At 36.5% G+C, this 23,416-nt stretch overlaps 1 protein-coding gene across 6 annotated transcripts in view; it reads right to left on the reverse strand.

Moving 5' to 3' along the window:
• RYR2 (ryanodine receptor 2) overlaps positions 1-23,416 on the reverse strand; it is a 380,824-nt gene that overhangs the window by 247,040 nt on the left and 110,368 nt on the right. For all 6 annotated transcript variants that reach the window (XM_064413752.1, XM_064413749.1, XM_064413751.1 and 3 more), the window contains exon 3: positions 17,796-17,900. In XM_064413752.1, coding sequence (XP_064269822.1) covers positions 17,796-17,900 — 105 coding nt within the window. The remainder of the gene's footprint in view (positions 1-17,795; positions 17,901-23,416) is intronic.

Genomic DNA, 23,416 nt, shown 5'->3' on the forward strand with positions numbered 1-23,416 from the left:
AAGCTAAAAATAAATAAGATTACTCATATCCAAGAGTAATTGTCTTAATATAGATAAAATAAATGTAAAGCTCACATAAACAGAGATGAAACGGTTGATATCTCAGTCTAGCACATGTATCTAAGCTATGATTCAGAAAATAAGCAAGCAAATGCTTCACAGCACATCTAAATACAGATCCTGCTTCACACTGACACCTCCATCTTTTGTCTGTCTTCAAAACTAGAAGCCACAGAAACCCTTTTCCCATGGATTTCCCAGCACCCATCCAAATTTAGGAAACACTAAGATTCAAAGCTTCTGTTGCTATATATGCATTGGTCATTAATCCAAGGGGAGAACTGAAAAAAACAAATTAAAAACCTAACAAAACAAACAAAAAATCCACATATACACCAGAGAGTGAACAAACAAGCAAACAAATTCTAACATTCTCTTCTACCAGACAACATTTTATTACCTCTCTTGTGGAGTGCTTAATGTTCTTGGACTTGAAATTACCTGTTCTTACCATAAACAACTCAGGCTTTGTTGAGTTGTTCACCTGTTAGGAGGTGTAGATCTTTCAACTAGTCTAGGAAGGTTTAAAATTCAGGAAGGGCTGGGGACATGGTAGGCAGGGACTGGCAGTCACTTCCAAAGTTACCTCTCACTGTGGCATCTCAGAGTAACTGCTTCATTTCAATCATACATTACATTAAACACAGTCCAAAAGAACAGTACAATCATTTCTTTCATAAAGCACAGGAATTTTTGCCTAGTCAGGAAAAAAAATGCAGATCCCTGGAATTCAATAACTTTTTTTCATCCAGCTAATTTTCTCTCCTGACCACTAAGTCACATTTTTTGGAAAAATTAAATGTTTAGTTATGTATACACTGATTTTTTTCTCTTCTTCTTTATTCTCTTCTCTTACCCAAAGAGTATCAGGATTTACAACACTTTCTTCAGCAGAGGATGCAGGATCCATATTAAAACATATATACCTCAAAGCAGTGTGCTACTTAAAAATATTCTTTCCTCATGTACCTGGGTAGTCAAAGATTTTCTGAGGAAAAACAAAAAAAAAAAGAACATGACCCTATCTAACACTGGAATATCATAATTTAGTGAGTACATTTTCCATATGACAATTCTGAGTACAGGAAATATTATCTTGCCATGAGAACGTCAGATTTAGCAAAAGACTAAAGAATATATCACCTCTGGAATTTATTTAGTGATTCTGAACTACTTATACTACAATAATCATTTTACTGAAAGCTACCATTTGAAGACAAAAGAATTATTTCACTGTCTACTGCCAGCAAGTAGCCATCAACCTAAGTTAATGAGTAAAAATTTTGACACTTGAAACTGGAGAGCAGTGGATAATAAAATGGTACAGCACCCATATATCTGGGTCTATCTAAAATATACAAGTAGTGCTATAAAATAAACCCAGGGATTCTAAGTTTTGTTCTAAGAATGAAGCAAAATATCAAAGATAGCATTTAGAATGATGAAATAATCTCCCTCCTTTAACTAGAAGAGAGCACCACACTACAGTCTTAATACTTTGCTTAAAATTTAAGGTAGCTCTAGCAAGAAGAACATACAGCCAAAACCTAATAATTTACTGCTACGCTAATCCACAAACCTCAGAGTGATCTGCACTTGTTGACTTCTCTTCAGGGGCACATCAGAGCTCAAATATTTTCAGTCAAGCTTTCATTTTAAATGCATTTAATCCAAACTGGAAAGCTGTTTTTTTCATCATTTTTTCCCAAGCACTGCAGATACCCGGAACTACACTAACCACACATGAAAGCCAGTTAAAATAGCAGGAATGCTATTCTGATAACATTACTTTCTCTTGCCATAAGGAGCCATGAACTAACTGCAGAGAAATAAAGAGGGATCTTGCCAGCATTATGAGAAGTTTTTTTCATTTTTTAAATTTGACAAAAAGCAAGATCACAGAACATGTACTGAATAGCCACTAATACAGAGGCATTAATTGCAAGTGCAAAAGCTACAAAGTAAGCTACTTTAAGCCATGAAAACAACCTCCCGTTCCTAATTCTGGCTTCTGAATTCTGTTTCCTTTCATCTTCTTGAGCAGCACACAAAAATACTAAGGAATTTTATTTCACAGTGTATCAGAGAATCTCAGCTGCCCTCTGGATAATCACATTCTCTACAAGTATTTATGAGAACTGCCATGATAATTATAATATATTGCCATGAGCCACACATGGGATTGTGTCTGAAATCTCAATGAAGAAATGTATAACATTCACTAGTAGATGTTTTATCTTTCCTTGCATTTAAACTCATTTATCTGAACCAAAGTTTTATTTTAAAAGTTGCAATTTTTTTTATTTCTCTGTTGTGGAAACTGAGAACATATAGCAAAATTTTTGTCTAAAACTTTAATAAAAATAAGCAAGGTGAGAATAAGTAGAATTGAACTAGATTCCAAATTGAACTGCATTCTTTACTTCTATTATAACACTTGATTAGCTTCATCAACACCTTGACTTCCTGAATTTAATATTAAACAAGCTAATTAACAATATGCCTTCTCTTCCAGCCTAGGGTTGCCTTCCAGTGTAAACTTTTGTCATCAAGACACTTAAAGAGCTGTGCTTTCATGTCTACTTGTTTTAACTCCTTCTCTGCATGTAACTGAGATCAGAAAACGTTACGGAGTAGAAGCAAAGTAACTTCTCTTCCCCCGGCATAATTTTTTTACTGACTATCACCCTAGAAAGAAAACTTTGAGCACATTAACACTCCAAGGATCGTGGTAAGGACAAAAAAAAAAAAAGACCTGCTGCTATCTACCTCCAAAATAGGAAACTTTTATAGGAAAATAATAATGTTTTAATTCATGCCATACATCCGCATCCCAAACACAGTGCATACACTAAAGAAGGGCCCATGTGCCAGGCAGAAGTATTTGGGTGTCACAATTCTGTGATTTGAAATAGATACTGATTTTATTCCTGTCCTCGCTTGACTCTGAGGATAAGAAGAGTGCAAAAACACTGTGCCTGCCATTCTTGATCTTTTCCAGTACTTGCACTTGATCAAAGTGCAGTTCATCAAAGCTAAGCCATATACTTTTTGTGCCTTATTTGAAATAGCCTGCTAACAATCACTTCTGATGCTAAATAAGGCTCACTGAGGAGGAGAGTACACGTTTCTCTGTAAAAGCTCCATGCTTTTTTTCCCCATTGTTTTACTTCCCATTCCTATTTCCAGTATGGCATCACTAAAACGTGTAGTCAATATTTTAAGTAGAATAGGACTCTAGCTCATCTTTTTATAAAGTTTTCCACTGGTATCAAATATGTACGTCCATCTATATGATACAAAAACCCACACAGCACTAAACACTGAGATCCTTTTCCTCTCCTTCCTCTTTCTTCTGTCATTTTCTTTCCTTGCAGTAAGAAGCACTTGGGTCATGTAAACACAAAAGTCTGGGATGGACAACCTTGCAGTAAGTACAAGCTAATGTTGTTGGACAAAGCAACTCTGTCCCTCTTTATGACACGCCACCATCTGACAAAGACTTGTTCAAAGAATTTATTAAGAAAATTACTGTATTTTGTTATTTCAGTGAGTTATGACTGGTACCTGTAGTCAACCCTTAGACTAATGAAAAAACTCAAAGTATAGAAATGAAAAGCTATAACTTGGCCTTTTTGCCCAAAAGTTTGATTATGAAAACTCAGGTCAGTAATAGGAAACTAAAGCAGCTCTGGTTTGTTACATCAAGAAACCTCTGGTTCATTTCTGACTCTTCCTTCCTACATGTGGGGGTTCTTCTGGCAAACCTCAAAACATTTTCAGCCTGTCATATTCACAGCTGCTGTTAGCTTTCAAATAGGTTATTAACTAGGCTACTGTAGTGTGAATCAGAGAGCTTAAATTTTCAAGAGTGCATTTAACTGCCAATCTTCATACTTTTTTTAAGGAAGTACCTTGGTAACTTGGCTTATTCATTAATATACAGAACACTTATTAAAAGAAATGGGAGGTGTTACCTCTTTCTGCTGGCATGAGAGATGAAATTACTTTTGCCCTCCTCCCATGCTGAGAAAATGACAAAGCTGCCAGCTCTCCGTGTTATCTTGCTGCTTACTAATACAAAGTAATTAATGAATTCAGAGTTCCACAGTTGGAGATAGATTATTTGAATATTCAAAAATCCACCAGCTACAGTTTCATTCCTATCCCAAAAAGGCTCCATTCTGTCTTAGAAGCACAGGAAAGATTTTCAGCTCTGTGAGGAAACACACATTTTCCCTATCCCTTAAACACAGAAGGATAACCATACATGCAAGACACTTGCATGTGATAATTCCTTCACAGAGCCCTTCAGATCAGAGGATAAGGGCTTCACTTTAACCCACAGCAAAGACTATCCTGCACATGAAATTAGACAGCAGTTTGCTGGCCAGTGGCACAGAAAACAGATTTTAATAAAACAAGGCACCAGGAGGAGTGATTAATCAGCCATGACTGGATGATTAGATGGGAGTTAATAAGCTCATGATGCAATTTAGCTAGAACGTTGCCTTACCAATGGTATTTTGCAGACAGCATTTTCCTGAAAAATGAAGTTGTCAACTATTGGAGTAGAGGTTGGGAAATTAAATTTTTTCATATTACAGAAACACTTCAGCTTTGAATTCACACATAACGTGTGCAACAAATGCTTTCATTCTCCTAATAAGGTCTGACATAGATTTATGAGGGCACAAGTCTGAAAAAACTCCTAGCCTTAGTTACAATGCTTTACCATAATATTACTGAGACTTTTAAATAAAAGATATTTGCTTGCTGCCAATGAGTTATTTTTGTATCCATTTCAGTGCTTCTCTAACGTAATTGCATTATAGGGTAGGGGGAGAGAAGGGGAGGGCAAAGCAAAGATTGTGATATTTGGAGGAAAATACAGACATTCTAGAAGTAATGTTACTAAGGAAGGAAATAAAATATGGATATTAGTGTCAGTAAGCAGGCAGCAGAATGATCAGCTCTATGCCAAATTTAAGGTCTCCTGTTAGTAACAGGAATGAGACAACAATGTATAAAAACAGTCTCACAAGATAGGGAAAAATGTGCAGCAGATGACAAAATCACAGTATAAATAAAGGAAATAAAAGCTATCAAAAGAAATTAACAAAAATAAAGAAAACCTTTATATCAATACTAAAGAAACATACCTGTTTTTAATTGTTGTACTCTAAAATCAGTGCAAAAATCAGTGTCAGGTTTATATTAGAAAGACAATTAACTCAATAACAGTCTATTTATTTGGTTACACCAAGCTAAAGAACAAATTAAACTTATAGCTAAGCACTTCCTCACAGATTGAAGTCTTCACTTAGACATGAGTGTTATGTGTTGGCATCACTCCCTTTAATAATCACATTGACAATCTCATTTTGGCTCTCTGAACCTGACTTCTTGATTAGTCCGGTCTTGCTCTCAGTTTGAAGTGATCCAATAAGCCAAAAGAAAAAGAAACTGCTGGAAATGAAAAATCCACCCAGAATCAGGAAGCAAAAGAAAGGAAATTTCCCCTTATGGAAGGCAGTTAAAATATAAAAAGGAGATGGTTATGAACCAAAATTTCCTAAATGTTTTAAATGCAAGCAGAATAAGCATGTAAGAGAGAATTTAGAAAATGCTTCCTACTCTGCTGTATTTAAACCAACAGCTATATTTGCAGCCTTTGAATCCTCAAGAGATTTACATGTCAAGGTACAAGGAAAGCCCCTAAACACTACCCTATCATATCTAGAAAACGTTTCAAAGAGTGGCCTGTGGTAAAACACATTGTGAATTAGATGTTAGGGTGAAAAAAGAAAGAGGAAGAATAAGGGGAGAGAAAAATGTTTTGGCATAGAACAAAATTGTTTTTGTACTTCAGTGATAAACTATATCAAGCAGAAATTATCAATTTTAACCATGAAGATCCACAAATCAGCTTATTTCATTAATCTCTTGATTAAGCCTTTACTTGTGTTAAGGAATTATTTTTCTTTACTGTTTTTACATCAAAACAATAAAATCTTGAAGTCATCTATGAAAATGCTAATAATTTCACTAAGAAAATTTGGAAAAGTTACTGGAATTTCAGAAGAAATCTCAGAAGAAAGCTTATTGCATGTGCTATTTCTTCTTTCAACTCATGCCATGGCATACATGAGTGAGAAAGGACTCGGCAAACTGGGTAGGGTTGGACATCTGAGGTACAAAAAGGCTGTGCAGTCTCAAAACTCAGCATGTTTGTGTTTTTCCACGCAAAGCTCTCAGTTCCCTAAAAATATTTTATATTTTTGCAGCATCTTGCAATACTCAGAGTCACAAGAAGCACTGGAGTCTCATACTGCTTGCAGTAATACCAAGAAAGCATACAGAAAGAGAACTGTGGTCTTCTGGGCAGAGGCAAATGTTGGCTGCCTCATATGTTCCTCTGAAGATCTCCAAAGCCACCAAGAAGCCATTTCTTTAGGACAGAAATTTTGTATTTCCCTAAGTAATGTACCTAAAAAATAGTGACATATGGCTGAGGAAAGAGAAAAAGAAACTCCACCTGAAATTTCTTGGAACAGCCAAAGGATTTAATCAGTTACTGACATTATTAAAATTTGGGCAAATGCACAAGTTCTTTTAAAGAAGCCAAGCTATACCCAGTAAATCACTTATGTTCTAACAAACAAACATCACCTAGAAATGGACTTTTACAGGAAGACCAAAATGCATGAATACCTAGATAACTAAAATAGTTTGTTGCCAAATGACCTACATATACACTAGACTATGTCAATTTACCACATTAAATAATCACCAGTAAGAAAAAACAGGATTTCCAAATTTGTCACTTTCCTTCTGCTATTTGCATACCGTTATCTTGTGACTCATCCCAACTTTTTTTAAATAGAAACATCTTTCAAAAAAAAGTGAGTATTCTGCATATTTGTCAACAGACCGTCAGCTATCAAAGGCTGCCTCAGGAGTGGAAGCTGCACGTACCACCATCATTACAAGCACAATCCACTCTATCAGCAGTATCTGCAGAAACGAGCATTAACTACAAGAATCATCTACAACAACACAGGGCTCCCCAAAACAAAGCAGGTGACACCAGCCAACATAATTAGAACACAGGTTAACTAGCAGAAGCTTGAATACCCTTTGTTCTTGTCAAGTTTCTTTTCTTTGTTTACTTAGAAGTACATCATTTCCATAAAGAAAAATAAGGCTTGAGCTTTCACCCCTATCACATAAAAAAGGAAATCAATGCCTTATCTATTTATACACAGAGGGAAAGTTATTATTTAAAAGACTAAAGGCTTAGTTCAACTGTCGAATTAGCAAATGCTAAAAAGACTGTAGCCTAGGCAGAAAGAGGAGACTGCAGGGGAAAGGGAGGACAATCAGCAGAGCTCAGCAGCTATTATATTTGTCAAAAAAATATTAATGGACCAAGGATCAAAAACCTAACCATGTGGGGATAATACCTCCCCCTCTCACCTACCCTGTACTCTAAAACACAGGTTTCAATTTTCACTTGAAAAATGAAGGACAGGTACATACAAAGAGGTCAGGAAGTGTCAAGCACATTCCCTCTTTTTAAACCTAAATGTGTGTGAGTGTGTGTGTGCATGTATACATGTATATTTATCAGGCATGCTTTTGAAGAGGAAGAAGTCAATCCAGACTGCCTGCAGGAACACAGCAGGAGCCTTAACTGCTGTTGAGATCCTGCAAATACTCCAAAATGGATCCTGCTGGCATGGGACCCACTCCCCACTACAGATGCCAGAGGCAGCTCGGCAGGTTGGATGCACAGGATGCTGTGGGCAGGGGCAGCTCCCTCCCCTGCCCCAGAGCCTGCAGTTCTGACTGAACCCTGAGGGAACAAGGCACTGCTCATAAGAGTGGCCACTCAAACACTAAAAAATTAAAATCTAGGATTAGGAAAAGCTGAGTGATCCTGACACAGACTGAGACAAACTCATGGTCTATAGGTGGATGATCCTACGACTCAGAAAGGTAAATCAGCGCCCCTGTGAAGAGCAGGGGTTCACTACTCACTCAGGTTTCTCTGTTGTGCTCAGGTCCCAGACTCAGTTACAAATAAGGAACCTGGAGGCCAGGGACAGAATCTCACCTCTGCCTACCAAGCTAGGATTCCCATCCTCTCTCCATTTACTTAACACTCCTGGACTTAAATCCCTTCATTTCTTTCACTTTCCTTCCCTCCACCCCCAACTCAAGAGTTTTTATCATCCTGATGAGTAAATAAAAAATGGTAATTCTCTATGATAAGACAAAAACAAAACTTAGGTCTTAACTTTAGACCTGAAATAGGGTAGTTCTCACACTGCAGTAGTATTCAGATACAAGACCAATACACTCACCTGCTTGGAAGGCTCTTGTCTCATTATAATAATTGAAACAAACCATTTTCTGACTCTCCAACAAAACATTACAAAACCAGAAACCTTCTTGGTGAATCAACGCTACCACAGTCACTAAGGAACAGGTGGGCATGAAAAGATGCCCACAGACAAATGGTTGCTCCAGGGACGGGTGAAATAACACCTGTTCTCACTAAACCTATTATTTTTGCTAAGATATCATAGATTTGCTCAATGATGCAGCTACCATGGATTCAAAATACCTCTTGCCCTGAGGAGATGCAATTACATACATGTAGATGAATCCTCATGCAGAACAGAGTTCATTGACAGCAGCAAGAAACTGTGCATATTTATCAGCAACTCTGACAGACACCCCACAGAAGCAATAGAGAGATGAAGTCACCCCAAACTCAATTCCTTCCCATTTCCTCTGTTCAAGACAGGAATCCAATCTGTTCACTTCTGCTCAGTCTCACTACACCAGTTCTATCTCTTCTTTTAATGCTACCCTTGTTGATGTTGCTCAAGTGTTAACACTTTGGGGAGGACCATTCACATCCAAACTTAAATATGGGAGTCTATGATGCATATAGAGCACCATTAAAACCAAAAGCACTCCAAGGTGCTGAACCCTGCAGGATAAGGAGAGTTAGGAAAAAACTCACATTACAAAAATCATGACTGAATTTGAGGAAAAGGGTGCTTTGTTGTTTTCTTTAATTACCACAGAAGGTATTGGTAGCTCCTGGAGGTTGAACACACTGAGCACATTTCAAGAGGGAGACTCCCATCTGTAATCTCCCAGCTCCAGCTGCTGGGATCCTACAGAGCTGGCTGATAGGAATCTAGTTTCTTGCTACACAGTACTGCAGACAGAATCAGTGTTTTTCCACACTGCCACTTCTGTAGCACTGCTATGCATTTCCTACCCTGATAACATTTTACACCACTCATCAAAATATTATTTTAATTTGCTATAATAAGTCACTGAGTTGGAAAAAAGGATCCTCCCTTTTTTAGATTTTGAACGAACTTAGCCAAATATTTCAGGAAGCTACCCTTATAAGAAGCCATTACAAGACAAATAGAGATATTAAGAATGTTCATATATATTATGAGGTGTTTATTGAGTATAAGCAGTCTGTTTAAAAACATTGAATAATTATTACTTCCAATCTCAATATAACTGGATAAAAGTAAAAGTTATGAGGGTTTTTTTTAAATTTAAGTTCTTGGGCTTTACAAATAAATCATTTTACATCTGTGTGCATTGCAACAGAGAACACAGTGTTTGAGTATCACTTTATCCAGGCCTTGCCTCAGCCAAGAGATTCATGTAAAACTGCACGGTGTACAATCAGTAGTAGAATTGTAGCAGACAAGAATCATATATAACCATGAACTCAATATCTCAAAAAACTTTTGCCTAAGCTAAAGTCTAGGGTTTTTGTGCTTTCAAACAAAGTTTTCAAAACATATGCTAACTTTTAAAAAAGGAGTTAACAAATTTAAGACAAAGAGAAAAATGTCACTGTTTTATGATGCAGGCTTTCACACGTCCATATCCTTTTCAACATCAAATCTTCCTCATGCAAAACATAGATGAGAGTGTGGTCACTTACTATTTTGTTTCATTCCAGTTTGTTGTGCAACCATTATACTAAATACTGATTAAAAAACTCTTCTAAAAAGAAGACAATTAAATCCTATCCATTTTATGAAATTCACTACCATAAAGCTAACCTCACAGATATTAATTCAATTGTCACAATACACCAGATGACATATTAATAGATTTTAAAAATCCACTAAAGTCAATGTGATACACAAAGCAGGGAGGTTAGTCTGAGACAGCCAGGTCCCAATTTCTAGCATTATTTTATCTGTAGCTTTCATCAGCTATGGTCCTCAACACATGCATAAGTCAGTCCTGAGGTATGAAGACAAATAAAATCAGAAAAAAATGCAAGCAGCAATCACTGCTTAGCTTATTGATTCCAATTGCTTATCTACGCTGGTCTGCTTTAAAAACTCAGTGTGTTACTAGCTATGTTGAGACATCTGGTAGAATTAACAAAATTAGTGGATAAGGGTCTATCTCAGCTTTACATAGGACTGAGCAGCAAAACTGAGACTCTTCAACATTCTAGAACAGCATCTGAATGTGAGGATTTGGTGGGGTTTATCTCTTCATCATTTTGCATAAATAGCCTTTAGCACATCAATTCCAACTGCTGATAAAAAAAGGGGGGGGCGGGATTTGGTTGTGAAGATAAATTTAACTGAATCATTTTCAATTTTGCTGTACTTAAATTTCACCAAAAAACCCCAAGCTCCTTCAGGAACTAACTGGGAATCTTTACTGAAAAGCATCAGTATGTTGCTATATTTTATTTTAACAAGTTATAGCTTATAGATGGCACAGGGATAATACCTATAAAATTGATAGGTAAAAGGCATAAAAACAACCAATCCCCTTCTTTTTTCATCCAAGGTAAAAAGCCACACAGTACACCTTGGGTTCCTCATTCTAATCTCTCTGTCATTATTTCTCAGCTGTCCTTATGACAGCTCAATACATAGAAGTGCCAATTTCAGTGATTTCTACATTGCTTATATTCAGTCAGCAACTTTTAGTCCATCTATTCTCACTTAGGACCACATGGAATCTGAAGCAATTCTTGCTTTAATCCTCACTTTTCCATTCTGCTCCAACGGCGGAACTGAATTTGCTACAGTTCTCCCTAAGTTCAACTGCAACAGTGCACTGAGTACTCATTCCACAATCAGATTTTTCCTTCCATGGCCAATGTTCTTCTTCAGATGGGTTGGGAGAACACTCAAAAGTATTGAACAGAAAGAAGTCAGCTTCCAGCTCTGAACCTGCAGCTCTCTGGAACATTAGCCCTCAGGAGATGATTGACATGGACAGGGTTTCACATCTTCATCACCAGCCACGAGGACAGGATAGAGCTGCCAAGCACAGCAAATCTTCATGGCATGAAGTATTAGAATAGCACAGTTGCTGGGCAAATAAATATTGGGGAAAATGCAGCAAACTGCACACTGAAGTGTTCAGTAGATAAAGTAGCAACTAAGACTAATTTGCAGGAAACTAAGAAGAGATTAAAACCTACATTTCATTTTGCCTAAAAGTAAACAAATTTCAAGCTTACTAAGGCAAGTGAGAGCCAATTTTTCCCCTGTATAAGGAAGTCAAGAAAGACAAATAGCAAAAAAAAAAAAAAAAAAAACTTCAAGTTTCCTCAGAAGTAAAAAAAAAAAAAAATCAAACACAGCATGGTTTTCTGAATAAGCATTTAAAATTATTTCAATATAGATTCTAGAGAGTCCTAAGCTCTCCTGATGCATTCTAGTTCCTAGTTTATTGTGTCATTCAAAACACAAACTGTAACTACTTATATATTCACCTTCTTGCTACAGGTGACATGCAAAGAAATCCTTCCTTATTTCACAACTACACTCTTTTCTAGTAAGCAATCAAAAAGCTGACACTTGAAGTGAAAAGCCACAAAAGCAGCTGAGAGAAATCCATTGGGTTCCATTGAGGATAAGCGAGTTTGGTGCATCTGTCCTGCTGGAGTCATTAAAACACAATTCCAAAGGAAACACATTACGCTCCAAGTGCAGATGATTTTACTAGTGAGAAGTTCATGTAGCATGAAACCTAGCCATTAGCAAAGGAATTGAATGTTCCAAATACTTCACTGACAAAATTGGAAAAAACAAAAACCAGCAAACAAAAAAACCTACAGGAGTCTCATACATATACCTGAACAAAAAAAAAAGCCTATGCATATACTTCATGTTGGCAGAACAAAGCACAGATCAACAAACAGCAGCTCCAAAAGCTCTCACCAAAATAGATGTCTCTTACTCTACACCCTCCCAATGATACAAGATTTTCCTGGGGATGTATGGTGCAGCAGTAGAACTGGAATGGCTTGGCACTCACCAGTCTTCTGGTAGACCATAGTGAAGTGAATGTTTTACCACTGCTGACAAAAATTAATTAAATCTCTGTAAAAGACAATTTATTAATAGAGTTCTCAATCACTCCAATGGGATGGTCCAGTTAAGAACAATCCTCTGTTTGGGATACAAGGTCTCCCATCCCACGCAGATGTACAACACACTGGCATGTGAAAGCAAGTCATGTACACTTGTATTTATATGTGTCATATATAAATACACACATATGCATATAGTCTATTCATCAGGTATGGCATGTAAAATATAATCCAGAATCTTCAAATTTCAGTGGTCTCATTTATTACAATTATCATGAAGTACTATAAAAGATATAACAAGGTAGAAGAAATAGTATCTTATTTATATAATGAGACTGTTGGATATATTTCAGAAAACGCAGGCAAGCCAAGTGTAACTCAGCATAATAACAAGATTTTTTTTTTCCAGCCAACACAGATGATAGATGATTTTGTGCTTGTCCACTTACAGAAAAATTTCCTTTAAATGCCAAACTAATTTAATTTCCTGTACCTAGTCATTGTGCACAAAACTGGTTTTTATCTCTTTGAAGTAACAAAACCATTAGAATAGAATGAAAGTTCTAACTAGCCCCTTTTTATAAAAATACTAAGAGTAATGGTGTCTGGAATACTGAGATTATCCCATTAGAAATATAATTCATATTGAATCATATGAAAAATCCTCTGAAATATATTTCAAATAACAGTTTGTAGCAATGGGCATTATGAAGGTTACCTTACACTTGATTTTAATTTGCACACCATGTTGGAAAATTTTTAACTTAATACCTATTTTTCATGTGGCATGTTAGCTTGAGGATTATTTAAAAAGAAAAACCTTTTAGACGAAATCTAAATCATTTTTGGACCAACTGAGGCTAAGAAAATACCTGGCATTCTTCCATGTCAAATATGTCTGGATACCCTTTCTTCTGGATACCCTTTTCTACTGGGTATACAGCAGCACAAATTGAAATAATTTTCCTTGTCTTAAAATGTGAGACCGGTAATAGCATACAATGTATAGGCCTCTTGCTTAACTTTCATGAAAAAGTCATTTAAATCTCAAAACTGAAAGAAGCCACAAAATTATAAATCACTCCCTCACACTTGAAACCTGGTAACTTCCTTCCCTTGTGACACCTTTTCTCAGTGAAAACAAATCTGTGCAGAAGGTGCAATAGCACAAGAGCAGTTGATGGTAATGTAAAAGAGAAAACTCTGCCTTCCTTTCCTCTTATAGGATATAGAAAGTTAGATCCCTTTCTCCTACCCAATATCCATCATATCTGGAAGAACTATCTAATCCTGTTTCTAATATTGCTCATCTTGTCCAGAAATTGCAGAAGTTGCTGAATTCAAGAGCACTAATGGAAAGATGGCCAGGCTTCATTTCTCAAGAAAATTGGGGAAAATGTCCAGGGATTGATTTGATTATGGCATTCAATCACTTTTACTTTAAGAAGAAAGTACTAGATTATAGAGGTCTTGAATCTAGGAAAGGAAGATGCAATTTTAAAAAATAAAATATTTTTAAAAAAGAAAAAAATATCAAACTAACCAAAAAGAAAATCAGAGGAAAAATAATCAGAAGCAAAACACAGTTCCAAGAAGTTGCAATGACCATTCCTAAATTACTCCAGAAGCTATGCATTCACCTTCTCAGGATCACTCCAAATAATAAGCTTTAGTGAAATACAAGGTGTTTGGGTCCAGAGAAGGTTCGCTGGAAATAACAACCAGGCTAAGAATAGATGGCCTGAATTCTTTTTATGGTCTTAAATGCTGTATAAAAACATAAAGACTTCCATTTTCATCTTATGTCTGCTTTTCTAATAATAATAAGTTACACTAAGAAAGTGAGCCAAAATGATTACAAAATAATTCCTGGGCTGTAGGTCACCCTTGTGTAGGACAGTGCACCTGTAATTCTGTTTGCCTAACACACCACAGTCCAGACTACATGATGATACTCCTCATTAGAAAATTATTTACTATTCCTTCTCCACAAGATTCCTCCCTTTTTCCTCATCTGTTTCTGGTTTGTTGGTTTTTGTTTCTTGTTTCTTTCCTGCTGATTAACTGATGAAAGTGGTACATGCATATGGCACTCCACACCCCAGCAAAATTTAAAAAATTACCTGTTTAAAATGAAAGTGAAAATAATGCTACCTAAGCAAATAAACTAGGTTGTAGTTCTATTGTTGAAACAAAAAACATTCAAGCAAGCTATGAATGTCAGTGTTTTAATAAATTGTCAGAGTTAACCATACCATTTTTACAGGGAAATTCTGAAACCTCAGAGCACAAAATAACTATTCAGTGCCTAGAAGAAACAGAGCACTACACACATTCCTTCTTCGGAAATTTCAGTCATTTTCCACTGTTGCCTTTGATACCAGCATTTATCTGGTTCAGGAGAGTCAAGTAGGTATACTCAGATGGATCACTGATCTCACAAAGTATGAAAATTCTCATTTTGGGATTCTTGCACTAAAAATGTAGTTTTTTATTGCAGAGCAAATCTTTCACCTTTAATGCACACTAATTGAGAAGCAGCAGTAAATCCAGTAAGTGCACAGTTATTCTTTCCTAGGCACAAGAAAGCTGCTTATTGTTTTGACCCAAGCCAGCATGAGATTTTGTTCATATTACTCAACCATTATATTACTGCTAACTTACCTGTTATATAACAAAAATGCCTATTATATAAACATAGCATTCAAGAGATTACACAACACAAAAGGCAAACCAGCACTCTTATAAGCACAGCATCTTAATGATTTCTAATGAAATGAAAAGTAACTGAGGACTGAAAAGACCTCTTTTTGGAGGATTCTTTCCACTAGAAAACTGAGGTCACACTGAAACCAGTTTATAGCAACAATTTCTCAAAAAATTGATGTACTTTCTTCTACTAATGAAATGAAGCACTGTTATTTTAATAAAAAGAATTTATGCTTCTCTAGGAGGATAATAGTGCTTCAGGCAAGACAAATTACCTCATATCTTAAAAGTTCTTTTAACAGTTGCTTCAAACAGATACGAAGCTGTCTATATACCTACATGGCCTATGATATACAAATATAAATGCAAAGGCAAAAGTTATGTATTTTTCATAGAAAGTACATACAGATACCAAATGTCAGTTCTATTAATTTATCAATAAGTACATATTCAGTCATTTTAGTACCATCTTGACTTTCAGAGAGTTACTAAAAAGAAAAATATTGACATTGAAAACATGACCTTGTGTTCATCTACAAACCATTATTTTCAGGATTGTTCTCTTCTAACATCAATATATATATATATACACAAGAGACACAAGCATATTCCTAATGCATTTCTACAGAAGCCATTGCAGTAGAAATATATTTATGATTTACTGAACACCATCTCTCTTTGTTGGTACAGCTGTAGCTCTGTACCTTCTGCTAGAGTTGGCATTTCATAGGAGCTGAGAGCACAGTAAACTGCTCTGTAAACAGCCAAGAGCCACATAATGACCACACTCAGAACTTCGCTTTATCTTTCCTGTCCACATCTCAGAAGACGTTTGAGTACAGAGCACTGTAGACCAGGGCAGCTGTCATCAATGTTATTCAGGCACGGGTGTAAGTGTCCATAATTCTGACCTTCATGGTTATGCACAGAAAAAATCAGTATTACCAGATTACCACCAAACATGGTATGTCTCATCGGTCAGTGTGTCCTACAAAAATCTTTTTTTACTCACATCTAGTGCAGAAAATAGTCCAGAACTAGTGCAAATATTCCACCTAAGACCTCTAAAAGGCTCTCTTAAGTCTGCCCTGTTCCCAGCAGAATACCTGAGCTCACACGGTCTATTCATTCTGCAGAGAGGTTTGTTCATTCTCCCATATTCTCTGGGTGTGATCTCTGTATTAAAAGCAAATATTCTCTTAATACATGGCCCCAGCACTCTGCTAAAGACAGTGCAAGAGAAAATCTGCCATTTGATGTTAGATTTAAAGAAAAGTTCCAGTACCTCATATCTGAAAATTGAATGCTTTTTCATTCACTGCATTCCGCCCTATAGCATTACTCTATCACACATTCCCCCATACTTCCTTTAGTTCATGCCCCTGCTCACACCTGTTGGGAAAAACAGAAAGACAACTTTTGCTCTACTTTACATATGTGGCCATACACAGTTATCACTGTACATCCTGGGGTTTGAACTGTGATTTTTGACATTATGCCTGTGTGTGTCTGTTCTTTTGATTTTATTTTTTTCCCCTGTGAATTTGCTTGGTTTCAATATTCACAAAGCAAGGGAAGAAGGGTTTAGAAGTCTCTATCTGCTTCCTCTGGTACCAACTCTTCTCTCAGATATGCTTTTCATTCTCTTGGAACAAACTGTCACTGCAGAACACACTCTGGATCATCCATGGGACTGCTCCCAAACTTCATTTCCCAAATACCATTTGCATTCTAAGTGCCTGGCATTTCATGGGACTGACTACTCTACATTAGTTTGGTTTCTTGAGGCATCCCCATAAAGATCAGAGGCATGCTTATCTCCTGCCAGCTTTCTTGACTGATGGACTTATGGTTAACACCTACTTCTCTTGTGCCTGTGTATCTCCTAAGCCTACAGTCACTCTTCCTCAAAAATTTACAGGATTTGAGCTACAGCATAGCATTCAAATGAACACTATAAAGTGTATATGGAACATGCAATTACAGCACAACAAATCAAATTAATTGCACTGCAGGGAACAGTAATTACACTACTACAATTTATTTGTAAATAACTATTTGCTAGTAAAAAAATTAATTCTATTAAGAATAATAATTCTTATAGGATTTAAGTAATTCCTATATCCTTCATCTTCCAGACTGCTATTTCTTGTCCACCAAGGCTCAAAAATAATTTATCTTCAGCTTAAAGGTCTGTCACAGCATACTTTAGCTCAGGTCACACACAGGAGTTTCATTATTTCCAGACATAACCAGCATACATCCAAGTAATTTTAAGACCTTTTGACAGTCTCACCCAATATAGTCAAGAATGCTCAGGAAGCTTATTTGTTCAGAAGAAGTGATCAAGCTTTATATTACACATCATGAGAATCCCTAATTAAAACACCCTTGTAACTCTACACTGACTCATAGCACATTAAAATTGCGAATTTACAACTCAAGCTTCAGTGGACACTGCAAGCGCTTATAATTTCCAAAAAAAAACAGGCCATTCCTGTAGCAAAGGAGGAAAGTTCAGCACAATCATGCTAGAAGCATATGACAGCCATGAAACCTGTGGTATCATAGGAAAAAAGCACTATTGTGCAAGATGAAGAAAGGCGACTATTTAATAACTTACCCCTTCTGCCTTTTCTTCTGTGTTAGCCAGCATCTCCTGGAGGGCCCGTACTGACAGAGACTGCTCCAGCACAAAGGTGCAGATGGACAAATCAGGTGGAACATTCTAGGTAAAAGAGAACCATGAGATCACATTAGTAACACATTTGATGAATAGCACTTTCCAGTGGCTCTATTTTGCCTCACTATCCATGGATTTGAAAAATCTAATATATCTCTGAGGATATGAAATCCAGCCACACACCAGGCTGCAACAGTTAAGTTTTAGCCAGTAAAGGGAAGCCATGCTCTGCTCAGCAGGTGCAAGCTGATACCTGAGGTATCAGGTCCCCTCTAACAAAGAAAGAAACTCTCCATAAAAGAAGAAACCAACGAATTTCAAGTTCAGCAGACGATCGCCATGAATGTCAGGGCTAGTGCACTCCCCTCTGTGACTGCAGAGAGGAGGAGAGGAATCTTGTGAATCTCTTTAAAAATCTAATGGGGAATAGAGGCAGACTCTTCTTGCATGTGCTCCTTGGAAGGACTAGGAGCAGCAATACAAGTTGAACAATGAAAATTAGAGAAAAAAACTGGGAGTGAAAAGGCCTCTAAGCAAAGCAATAATGGGTCTGCTTGGACATTAGCACATGGAACATGTGTCCCAGACATCATGCTCAGAATGTGAGGAAAACCAAATCCAATCTTTAGGCTACTGGTAGTTAGCCAGAGCTCATCATTATCATGAAGGTCAAGATAAATTTTCATAGCAGAAATAGTGGACACCAAGTATCAAGGCCAAGCCAGCAGCTTCAAAGCCTTGCAGGGTACTGTACTTCACCACAGGCTGCTCTAATTGGGCTAAAACTAAAAATTCTTATAAAAATTATTACTTGTCATGCTTGAAATAAATGTCATTGAACTATTGAAAAGTTAATTTTCCAGACTATCATAAAAATTCATACAAAAATAAAAGAGGTTTGTAATAGCAATGTCTAAGTTACAAAGCAGCAAAGTAAAATTAGATTTTATGGGGAGATCTTTTCTTCTGTTAATAGAACATGCAACTCCTACACTCCTTTACTTGCCTCCAGAAATTATTTCGTATTCTTTCTCTATTTTTTTTTTCATGTTAGTTGCATATTTTAGTTTAGGAATACTTTTATTGACTGTTGGAATTCAGTTTTTTACATCATGAATGCTTTTGCTGCTAGAGCTGTAAAACTGCACACTAACTCAAACTGTACAAAGTGAAGAGGCAACTTCCAAACTGTAAAAGGTAGCTGCAAAATCTTCCCCTCCCCCCCCAAAAAAGTTACTTTTCTCAGAGTATCTCGCACTCTTACTAGCTTATTATATTTCTGTTCATCCCAACTAAATACAGCAATTCAGGTCTGTTTAATACGTCACAGATCTTTCATTATTTTCCAATACCTATATTTCAATGAAAGTAATGTAAAATTGTATTTTAAGTTGCTGCCAAATGAAAAAGGTTTTAATAGCATCTTCTGTTGTGTGGGTTTTTACTGACTTATGCAATGACACTTTGGCATGAAATATTTTTTCATCCAACTCTTTCAGAATCAGGTCTCTAATTATTTGTCAGTGTTCTTGTTACCATTTCTCTTTTGTAGCTAGTCAGACACTAAAATAGTCCTTTTAATGGCAAGAGTGGGCCAACAAACAACACATTAGATTGTCTTCAAAACATCCTTATAATGTAAGTACCATCACAAGCCCTTTTTGTTACAAAGCAGGAAAGAGAACACTCCAAGATCTCAGGCTGCAAGGTGCTGCTTCTACTCAGTTAATGTAAGGACAGTTTTCCAGTCTAGAAAGCCTCACAACCTAACAGTGCAGCTCACCCTCCAGTCTGCCCAATTGAACTGACAAACAAGAGTACAAACAAAAGAGAAAAGATGCCCCATACACTGTGCTCAGAAATGAGCCAAGGCTACCTTCTCTGCATCTATAAGCAAACAAAGTCTCCTTAACAATATCCCCACTGTTATTACTGTTATTTAAAGTAGCATTTTTGCTGGCAGAACATGTCTCACACATACAATATGGGACATATCAAATGTTTTACTATTGAACCTACCCCACAATATTGAAAATCCTGCAATTGTTCCAAACACTGATCAATTCCTTAATCCATTTCACTCTCCTTTATGTTCAAGACAGCCATGAGCACTTCCTTTCCTACCTATTAAGACTAAGGCAGGAAGTCCCAATGAACACTTTTCAGCTATTCTCTTTGCAGGTGAGTAAGGCACACTTTTTGCTGCTAGGGAGTAAAAAAGGAGGACTGAAGGAGATCATTTTGCTTTAATTTAGTGAAAGAAGTACTGTGTTCTTACAGTCTAGCAAAACGTTAGAGCCAGTTTCTTTTTTTCATGAGGCAAAAGGGAGAGCACATTATCCCACCTCATCTTTGTTGCATGAATGCCTGCCTGGGTACTTGGTGGCCCTCAGAGAGAAATGTTTTTCCCTTAAGAGCTGAGGAAAGATGCACCTACTGATGCTTGCAGGGAGGATGTGATTTAGACCTTCCTCTCTGGCAGTTCCTCAGCCAGCTCTGCTCTACTGCAGATCCAACAGGCATGACTGCATCAATCCCAGCACGTACAACTATCAAAGCATGGAAAAACAGGGGACAGATGCAGACCTGCCAATGTAGGTCTGTATCTGTCCCCTGTTAGCTCAGTTACAGCTCTGCTCATCCCTACACACTTTATTTCAATGCCGATGCTTTTAATGCTATGGATTTTAGGGGATGAGGTCTGGGGCCTCAGACACAGACTGAAGCTTCCTCTCTTGAATAGCCCCCTCTAAAGACAATAATTCCAAGTAATTTTAAAACTCTCATCTAAATATTACAAAAATTAATCACAGTGTCTTTTCCATCTCTTTAAAACATAAAATTATGGAAGAAAAACAGTATTTGCGAGACCTGTGATTATCTATCTTATTGTCTGTCAAATTATCTCACACACAGACAGAGGATGGCATATGAAAAATAAAGGTATTCCATGGCAGTCTAACATTCTCTACTGAAAGATATCTTCATGCACAGTACATTTTAGGACCCAGCCTGGAGAGCAACTACATATTCTAGTGGCTGCAAGGAAAACATGTAGTAATTTATTTTCAACATCAGGTTTTTTTGAGGACAGGTGAAATATTTGGCAGATATTTCAATGACTGCTTTGCTAGACTATGAACACACTATTAAACATTAAGTAATTTTAAAGAAAATATTTTGCTACATGTCTAACAAACCACCAATGCACTTTTAATAAACACCAAAACTATCAGGTTTAATCAACAGTTAAATGGTAATAATACATCTGTTTTGTTAACAGAATACAAACTATAACCCCAAAAACTGATAAGCTCAAAAGCAGAGGTCTCATCAGATATAAATAAACATATTGGCAATATTCAACTTTTTTTCCACCAGTGTTCATCACATTTATATTTGCTGCAGTAACTTTTTAAATGAAGACGTAGAAAATTAATTCAGATTCCAAAGGAGGGGTTGGTGTGTTTTGTGACAGAGTATGTAATGTCCTTGGATAATCCAGGGAATCTGTATCACTTCAGTTCATATGATCAGTGGAAAATGCTGATAAGCAATGGCAGTATTCAATAACATTTATTTTCAGTTCACTTCTGACACATTTGCAAAATCAATCATACTTTAATGGGTTTGAATATAAAATGTACTCACTGACTTAAAAGGTAAATAGTCGTAACTCCAGTTTATCTCAGTATTAATTAAAGCATTACTGATTTGGCTGCCAGTTTATGTTTAGATTTGCCCCCTTGTCAATTTTTCTTTTTAGAAAATCTACTCAGTCATAATTACACACTAATGTGCAAGTAGTTCGATTTTTTAAAAAGTTGTTAAATAAATTAATAGAAATTGTATATTGCATTTCAGAAGGACATTCAGTACCTCTAGGAGAAAAGCAATTATTATCTTGTTCTAATGTTCCTTCATCATGGTTTGTAATAGCCCAATCAGCAAAATTAGACAAGTTAAAATAAATGTAACGGTCATCTGGCATTTTTAAGGCATGCCCATTACTGAAGCAATTACTAGATTACTTAGAGAATTGGTGAATTTCTTATTGTTCCTGTCATTTTAAACTACATTTATTGTGTACACTAGTTTTCTGTAGTAATATTTGCATATTAAACTATGCTTTACTCTGTGGGAGGCAGATTTGCAAATTAGATAATCATACCCTTTATTAAAGAGGTATTTTGAGTAAAGCTTTTGAAATATATTTCAAAATAACCCTAACTGCATTCCAACCCACAGGTGAATCATGGGTACTGGATGTATTAATTATGCTCAGTTTCATTTTCTAGAGAATTTCTATTTACACACTCCAAAAGCAAGAGGCTGAGACACAAAACTCAGTGCTATTGTCATTACTCTGAAAACCACACAGTGTTAACAAGCCACTGGAATGTACAGCCTGCTCATATAATATGTTGCATGTAATCTTATGAATGTAAACTGAACTTCTGCCTCTCATAAATATTAGTGCAAGACTGAAAGATAATAAATTGTATCAGCAAACAGAATTCTGTCTCTAAGAATAAGCAGCTTCACCTCAGCTTTACCTGTCTAGATATTTGCAAGCTTCATAGTTATTTTCCTAAGCTCACAGTAATTTTTGTTATTTTTCTAACTGGATTCCCAATTAAATGGACTTGCAAGTATTTGGGTTTTAGCCATATACTGGGAATTCACACAGCAGTGCCTAATCAATCACCTAATTAAGCAGCCTGATGTCAAAAAAATGAGATGTGGGTGTTCATAACTCTTTTTAATGCTAGCACATTTACTAGATGCCTAACTTCAAGAATCCAAGTAGGAGGACTCAAAATTCATTTTAGTACAGAATTTAAGCAAAACATCTGTAGTCCTATTTGTGGGAGTAGCCTGAAAGAAACTGAACCCATCAGCTATTTTCAAGTTACACTGCAATTTATACATCTCTATCTTTCTGGCAGCTCTTTCTATTTAAATGAGATTCTGTCTGGTGACAGTGATGAAACGCACTCAATATAACCAAGGAAAAACTTCTGTTTCTAAGATTCTACATAGAAGGCCTAGATTTCCTTGTTTTCAAGCTTGTCATTGAAACAATGGACCCAGAACAGAAATATATGAGTCTGACAACCCAAGTTCCATCACCCAAACAGAATGAACCATATTCATCAAATCCCAAAGCAGAAAAGACAGAGAATGAATTATGAGTCTTACAGTTTCAGTTCTATAGAGTGTCAAGTAACACTGTCCTCTCCCTAGAACTCCTCCAGGAGCAGTGTCAAGCTCCCATGTGTTTACCATGAACAGACTCTGAAAGTTGCCTGGACACCTTCTACAGAAAGTTTGCTATCAGCTGCTTCTGACTATTTCAGGGTGAAACCATCATGTTCTGTATGAGGCTTTTATAGGACATGCCATCCCAAGCAGTTGTCTCCCTAAAAAGCGGAGAAATTCTCAGCATTCACAACTTTTTATGTTACTCTACCTAAAACTTGTAATATCCTCATATTTTTGGAAAAGCAGTTTGACAAGGGAGTGGCTTTTTATCACAAATACACTTTTCACTTTTTCTA

This window comes from Passer domesticus, chromosome 3 (assembly GCF_036417665.1).
Source record: "Passer domesticus isolate bPasDom1 chromosome 3, bPasDom1.hap1, whole genome shotgun sequence".
Classification (NCBI taxonomy): domain Eukaryota; kingdom Metazoa; phylum Chordata; class Aves; order Passeriformes; family Passeridae; genus Passer; species Passer domesticus.